General features: G+C 45.4%; 1 protein-coding gene across 1 annotated transcript in view; it reads left to right on the forward strand.

Annotated features, from left to right (window-relative positions):
- The window catches only part of LOC140406484 (solute carrier family 35 member E4-like), a 33119-nt gene extending 25821 nt beyond the window's left edge, over positions 1–7298 (forward strand). The window contains exon 2 of the mRNA XM_072494509.1: positions 6615–7298. Within this exon, the coding sequence (XP_072350610.1) occupies positions 6615–7054 (440 nt within the window). The 3' untranslated portion in view covers positions 7055–7298. The remainder of the gene's footprint in view (positions 1–6614) is intronic.
- Positions 7299–7766: the final 468 nt, after the last annotated feature.

The raw sequence follows: 7766 nt of genomic DNA on the forward strand, positions 1-7766 counted from the left end.
CGGGGTTCTTGCCGGCTCTCCAGCAGTGATACCCCTGTCATCAGTAGTACTCCCCTTAAGAGTACCGTGCAGAGTTCTGGTTGCCATTTTATAAAAAGGATACAGAGACATTGGAGAGAATGCAAATAAGCTTCACAAGGATGATACCAGAACTGCATGGGTATACATATCAGGAAGGGATTGACTGTTTTTCCTTTTCTCTTGAAGGGAAGCTGAGGTGACCGAATAGAGATCATTAAGGTTTTGATAAAGATGATCCAGAGAAAATGTTTTTTCTTTTGGGAAGAGCATAACTAGAGACCAGATAGTCACCAGTAAATCCAAATTAAGAAATTCAGAAGAAGTTTCTTTCCCCAAAGAGTGATCGCTATCACAGGGAGTGGTTAAAGCGAATTGTTTAGATTTAAGGGGGAACTCGACAAGCATTTGAGGGAGAAGTGAAAGATGTTTGAAGTGATAGATTTAGATGAGAAAAGATGGGAGTAGGTGGAAACAATAGCAAGGACTGGTTGGGTCAAATGACCTGGGCGGGATTCTCTGACCCAGAGCGGAGAATCGGCACCATTGGTGCTGGCATAGTTGGCGTGGCGCCGATCGCGGGCCACTCTAGGTGGCCGGCCTGCCGATTCTCCAGCCCGGATGGGCCGAGTGGCCGTAAGAGAAGAGCCGAGTCCCACCGGCGCCGTTTTAACCTGCTCTGGGCCGGTGGGACCTCGGCGTGTAAGGGCCAGGTGGCGGCCTTTGGGGGAGAAGGGAGGGTCTGACCTGGGGGGGGGCGGGGGGGGGGCCTGGGCCTGGACCTGGACCTCTGATGTGGCCTGGCCCGCGATTGGGGCCCACCGATTGGCGGGCCGGCCTCTATGGCTGGGGGCCTCCTTTCCTACGCGCCGGCCCCTGTAGTCCTGCGCCATGTTGCGTCGGGGCCGGCGTGTTGAAGGAGGCCACGGTTGGCGCCGGCGCAACTGCACATGCGCAGATCCCGCGGCGCACAGTTCGTGGTGGGATCTGCAGCTGGAACGGCGCAAACCGCTCCAATGCCGTGTTGGCCCCCTGTAGGGGCCAGAATTAGTCGTGGGGGCGGCCCGATCACGCCGTTGTAATACACAACGGCGTTTACGACGGCGTGGACACTCTGCCGCGGGATGGGAGAGTCCCACCCCCCTATTTCTGTGACTTATATCTGTGTTCTGCCAATGAGTAAGGCTGAAGGGTTAATGTTGAGTCCCATTCATCAGAATTGTTTTCCTCTGGCAGGACATTCGTTGATTCTTTCAGATAAAATCCTATTTTGTGTTATTACAACAACAGAACAGCCATTAGCAGGTCAACAACAGGGTTAAAATAGAATAGAAATACATTTTATCCCTGTCACTTGCAGGAACAGTTTTGGGTTTGAACCTGCATCTGAAATCACGATTGGCAAGAAGAGGTCATTGGGCACCAAGTCTTCGCCATTCCCATGGCCCCCACCCCCTGACTCTGTATCATGACTGTAGCCAACTTTAGGAGTCATGATTGTAGGCTGTTCTTGGGTGAGGTACCCCAGACATTATGCCCACATTCTTAGGCTTAGGAGAAGCCACGCACATTGTGTGCTGGTATTTAATTATGTGCTTACTGAATCCTGTGATTTGAGATAGAGTCAGCCACTCCAGGAGATGGTTGGAAGTGAAAGACCCACTCCAATAAGAGAATGAAAGCCCAGCACTGTTGCTGTATTGGCCCAGAATTTTCTGGCATGGGGGACACCTTGTCAGATTCAATTTTCTGACTCTTCAGCTCAAACCTTTTGGGCAGAATTCTCTCTAGACTCTGGAGGCAGGTTCGATGGCCGGTGTGTGGGAAAGAATATGGTGAGATGCCCGGAAATCGTTTTCATGCCAATGTGAATTTAAGGCAGGATCCTCCATTGGTGCCTGTCATGGTGGATCAGAATGAACCCCATTTGCATCCTGTTAGTGGGAGATGTTGGAACTCATCTGAACAATGCCTGGGGCTGCCTCCGAAGTTCAGGGTGGAGGCTGGATGGAGGCTGCCTGCAACCTTGGACCCTAGAACACCACAGCAAGTGGGTCGAGGGAACATCTGCAGGTGGACCTTCCAGATTGCGTGTCCTGGAGAGGTTCCATCTTCCAGCCTCAGAATATTCCTGGAGATACATAGCTGTTTTCTGGAGGTCCATTTTCCGGTCTCATAGTGCTCGGGTATCTACATTTTCACCTTCTTTCTTCAATAGTGGGCCAGTGCTGTTGGGAGTCTTTTCAATATGGCACCCAGACACAACATTGGCCTATGAGCCACCCAGGCCTGCCCCAAGGCGTAAAACACCCAGGTGCATAATTAATAAGGTAGCGGCTGGAAGGTTTAGTGTGTTTTCCCACTGGCTGTTGCAGCAGGAAATACTCACGTTCCTGCCCCCTTCACAAGATTAGGGTCATAAGTCAACTACCTTGTTGCCTGGGTGGCACCTCCAGGCTGGCAGCGCCAAGGTGTCTGCGTGCCAGGTTGGCAATGCCAGGGTTTGGGCCCGGGGTGGCCTTCCCCATAAGAGCGGTGGAGGTGGGGGGGTCTGAGAGTCCCAGAAAGGGTACGGGGGGGTGACTTTGGCTGTAGGTAGGGGTCTAGCGACCCGGGCTGCCTATAAAAATGTAACCCTGATCTGCAAGGAGCAGTCCACCTGGTGATCTCAGCTCGCCAATGCAGGACGGCTGCCAAAGTGGGTTCCTCAATGGGGAGGAACTCCTCAAGGTCAAAGGAAAGTGACGTTGAATAGCAGGGTTATTCTTGGCACTGCAGTCGATGAGAAACAGCCCTTTTAACTTTTTTCCGTTGAATCGCGCCCCAAATCTCAAAATGGGAGAATTCCACCTTTTTGAAACTGCAAGTGCAAGTTGATAAGGGGCCAATGAGGTGAGCAGGGCATCTGCGACTTTGATGACTGACAAGGTCAGCAGTCTATCTGATAACTAGTGAGATTTAAGGATAGCAAGAAAAACCAGAGGAGTGGATGACAAGGAGTCAGCCTAGATACAGGAGAAGGAATGAAAGATTGGATTGAGAGAGAGAGAGAGAGAGAGAGAGAGACAAAAAGGAAAAATAAGTACTTCCTTTCAAAGATTACATTTTTCAGTTTTACAAACCTTTGGGATACATTTAGATGCTGTCCAGTATATTTCAGGTCTGTATGTTAAACATATCCGCATCCTCATATTTTCCAATGTGGGACAGACTGGAATCAGGGGACATGGTTTTACAGTAAGGAGGCTCCCATTTAAGATGGAGATGAGGAGACATTTTTTTCTCTCTTGAAGGGTCGGGAGTCTGTGGGACTCTGCTTCCTAGAGAGGAGTGGAGATGGAGACAGGGTCATTGAATATTTTTTTAAGGCATAGGTAGATAGATCCTTAACTGACCAGGGAGTCAAAGGTTATTGGGGGAGGTGGAATACGGTTGTTGAGTCCACAATCAGATCAGCCGAATCTCCTGCTCCGAATTTGTATGGTCGTATACAGGAGTGAAACTTCTCAGTTTCAATTGCTTCCTTTCTGGGTCTTCAAGGTTGAGCCTCCTTGCAGGAACATAAAATCTCCTCATTAACAGGAATATTACAATCATCATCAAATACCAACCCTAATATTCCTTGTCAAGGGTAATTTGTTTTAACAGTGCAAATGCAGCAATTTTTTGAAACGTATGCGGAAGTTGAGGGCAAGCTCTGGTTTTTGGGAGGCTGGCAACAGAGTGGAGCAAATCTTCCATCAATATGGAGCAATTTGCAGCGCGTGGCATACCTCTTTTGTGCCACAAATTGCTGGGTAGTTCACACACACATATCAATGTGCCCATTAACTCATAATTTCCCCAGCAAATTCTGAGCCTGCATGTCCCAAATTGATTTAGCAAACTACATATATCTCCATCGTTGCAGCTGCATGTTAAATGGAAAACAGAACGTTGTGAATGTTAATTTATAGCATTACAATAATGTCAGCTTGTGTTTTTTGGAATGCCATCTACTACTTTTCCAGTCCCGCCCTCCCCATCCTAACACAGGGAGTTGTAAATAGCTAACACAATGACAGAACTGAATGTGTGATCCCTGTTGCAAAGTTACTTTTCTACTGACTCGGGACATGTTTTAGAATCTCTGCTGTTGCAATATTTCACCAGCCTATACATAGGTTGTGATTCAGCATAATCACATGGGCGAAGGTCACTTTCCCTCCGGCAGTGCTTAAACAGATGCAGAGACTTGCTATTCAGTGGGTATATTTAGAGCATGCTCATCTGAATTGTATGTTCTTATAAATAAATATTTGTCAGGAAATAAATATTAGCCATTTGTATATATGCAGGCTGCAGCATATAATCTTTTATCAACAACAAAGAACAGTTTTCTTTTTAGAGCAAGACACCATTTTTTTTTCACTTTTTTCTCTCCTTACCTCCTGAAGATACCGACGATTAATAATTTTTTTATTTTTCCAATTAAGGGGCAATTTAGTGTGGCCAATTCACCTACCCTGCACATCTTTTTGGGTTGTGGGCAGTGGGACCCACGCAGACATGGGGACAATATGCAAACTCCACACGGACAATGACCCAGGGCCAGGATTGAACCCGGATCCTCAGCGCCATAGGCAGCAGTGCTAACCAATGTATCACAATGCTGCCCACTGACAATTAATATAGGTACTACTGTATGGATGCCTCCAGTACCTCGGCCAGATTAATATTCTTCATGTGTGTAACAGAGTGCCGGTAAGATAGGTGACTGTAAGGAGTATTACAGTTGCATCAATCCTGTCCTAACCCAACGTTCATTGTATCCTTCACAGCGGTTATCATTGGATTAGGATCAGCAACACTGGCTAATTTTGCTGAGAAAGGGAGAGGAGGAGATTATCCACAGATATCATTTTCCATTGGGCGTGAAATGTTAATTGGGTACAATGTTAATCCTGATTTCCACAATCCGTGCAACAGTGCGGCAATCATTTCTCAGTTCCTGTCTTCTAATTCCTCTCCACATCCAAGGACAAGAGTCCTTGAAGGATGAAAAACGGAGTTGACATGAATCTTTTAAATTAATTCTTGCATTCAGTTACCCAATCTCGCATGAAGACACAGAGGACCGTTGTAGTGGCCATGGCTAAGACAGCAAACTCACCACAAGTCATGGATCATACTGAAGGCTTTTCTGGTCTGTATAGCAAGAGAATGCTAACTTGAATATAGTGAGCTTATATTTTTCCACACTTGCATTTTGTTGCTCTTTTTAGCCTTAGTTTATTAGCTCTGATTATGTCACCTTTGCTCACGAGTCGCCAGGTATCTTTCTGATACCGCCACGTGGTTCAAGCTCAAGTTATGATTAATAAGTCAGCACACTGCTTAGTAAGATTGAAATCAACGGTCATTTATTATATAAAACAATTAATGCTTACACAATAATCCTACTATCTATATCGAAACCTACCACTACTGGCCAATACTTAACTTTAGGAAGGGCCCACCAGGTCAGGGAAACGAATGGCTTATCGAATTGGATCTGGCCTGCAGGATTCAAAAAGGCTGATACGGGTCGATGGCTAGGAATCTCTATCGGGTAGCGATCGCTGGAGTCAGACTTACGGTTCTTTGCTGAAGGTTCTTGCGAAGGCTGCGAGCAGGTGAAGAAGGGAGAGAGAGAGAGATCTGAACTTGGCCCCTCACTTTATAGGGCCCAGGGGCTTCCCGCCTCTCGGGGCGGCCCTTGACCCCGAGTCCCAAGTGATTGGACTTGTTCCCAATCACTGGGTTCGATGTGCTCCAATAATGGGGCGATTCCTCGATCGGGGGGTGGTCGTTCACCTGTCACTGTTTCGGCCACTGCAGGCGCCGACAGGTCTGGCCTGGCATTCAATTGCTAATATGTTGCAATTGTTCCCGGGGATAGCCGATTAAACTGCAGATGTCTGGGTTGATGTGCTGCTAATGGTCGCAGGTATCGATCTGGGCCGACTTCCCCAGAGCCGAATATGCTATTCTGTCTGCAGCTGTCCGTTTGTGTCCTGTTGGCTGCTTTTCCCATCAGCCTTTTCGGTTAGCCATTTTAAATCGGGTTTTGGCCAAATTAATAGGGAATCAGCCATTTTAGGTGGCTACAATTTAACATAGCGAGGGAAAAATATAGCTTTTGCTATGCTGAATCACTTCCTATGGAAACACCACTCAAATCAGTGATTATTGTTTCAAAGAAACTCCTTAAACAGGGACTCTTTCATCTTTGAAAAGCACACTTTTGGGAGTGTTCAAATTCATTTGAAAATTAGCACCGATTCCAAACTATGGGCTTACAGTATTTATCAAAAATGCTGTAAAAATCAACTCTAAATATCACTTTTTCAGCATTCGACCTTTGCTCTTTTTTCTGTATATTTGGCTCTGTCTTTGTTTGCTTCTGCCTCTGATTCGGTCTCCTCTCCACAGCCTCATGCTTCCCTATCCCTCCATTAGTAACATTCCAAATAGGCCCTTGATGTTTAATGGAAAATTGTGTGTTACGTATCTGTTCACCATAAGGGGCTAATGTATCATCTTTTACAATAATCATCATTGTCTCTCCTTTACAGGTATTCTCCTTCAGGAAGAAAAAATCAACTCTGTCATCCTGCTCTACTTGATGTCCATCCCAAGCTTCTGTATCCTTATTTCAGCTGCGTTACTGCTGGAGAGTGGTGCTGAATGGGAACCATCCATCAAGTATGACAACAGACTATGGATTTTGATCCTTCTCAGCTGTCTAGGCTCTGTACTGTACAACCTGGCGAGCTTCTGTGTCACCACACTGACCTCCGCTGTCACGCTGCATGTTGTGGGCAACCTCAACATGGTCGGAAACCTCGTCATTTCACAGGTCCTCTTTGGCAATGAGATGACTGCGTTCAGCTACGCTGGAATCGGGCTGACGCTAACGGGCGCGTTGATGTATCAGAACTCCGATTTAATAACAAACTATTTGAATTCAAGAAGTAAACATCACGAAGAGCAAGACAAGTTAAAAACTGTCTGAAAGAAAGCCTTGTGTACAGACTGGAGATGACGTATTTGTAATTCAGTAGGGTTACATTTTGCCAAACTGCGGGCAGACAAAATGCTAAAATTATTAAAGTAAAGCACATTGCCTTATTTAAATTAATGCTTTACTCGATATTTTGTTCCCATTCAAATGTATGAATAGTCTGTGACTGGAATTGTATTTATTACATTACATAGTTCTAGACCAGATTATTAAAAAAGCTAAATTTTTATTGTAACTATGCTTTGAAGATTTTTGCATGTGAGGAAAAAATATAATTGCCGCTAAACCATGACTGGCACCAATGAATGAAATGGGAATACTTAAATGAAACTCTAGATCTTAGAGTTCATCATGAAAAGCCTCCAGGGTAGATGTGTAGGAGACCAAAATAAAATCAAGGCACGCTGGTATTTTGTTGGCTCATGGCATTAAAAGAGAACCTTACTACTGTGCTAGATGCATATATTAAATCTTTATCTGGCTCGCATTTAGAGTTCTAATGCCTCGCATTTATAGCAAAAGTATAAACTTAAATGAGTTGTAATATATGGAAGCCTGTTATCAATCCCTGGTGCTAAATCGTGCATTGATCTGCCCAGCAAGTTCCAATAGAAATTTTTGATACAGTAAGATCAGCATGAATATTGACTCAAAGTTGAGTAATACTATCCTGTTAATCAGAATGAAAGGAAATCAAGTTGCA

Source organism: Scyliorhinus torazame, unplaced genomic scaffold (genome assembly GCF_047496885.1).
Source record: "Scyliorhinus torazame isolate Kashiwa2021f unplaced genomic scaffold, sScyTor2.1 scaffold_554, whole genome shotgun sequence".
Classification (NCBI taxonomy): Eukaryota; Metazoa; Chordata; class Chondrichthyes; order Carcharhiniformes; family Scyliorhinidae; genus Scyliorhinus; species Scyliorhinus torazame.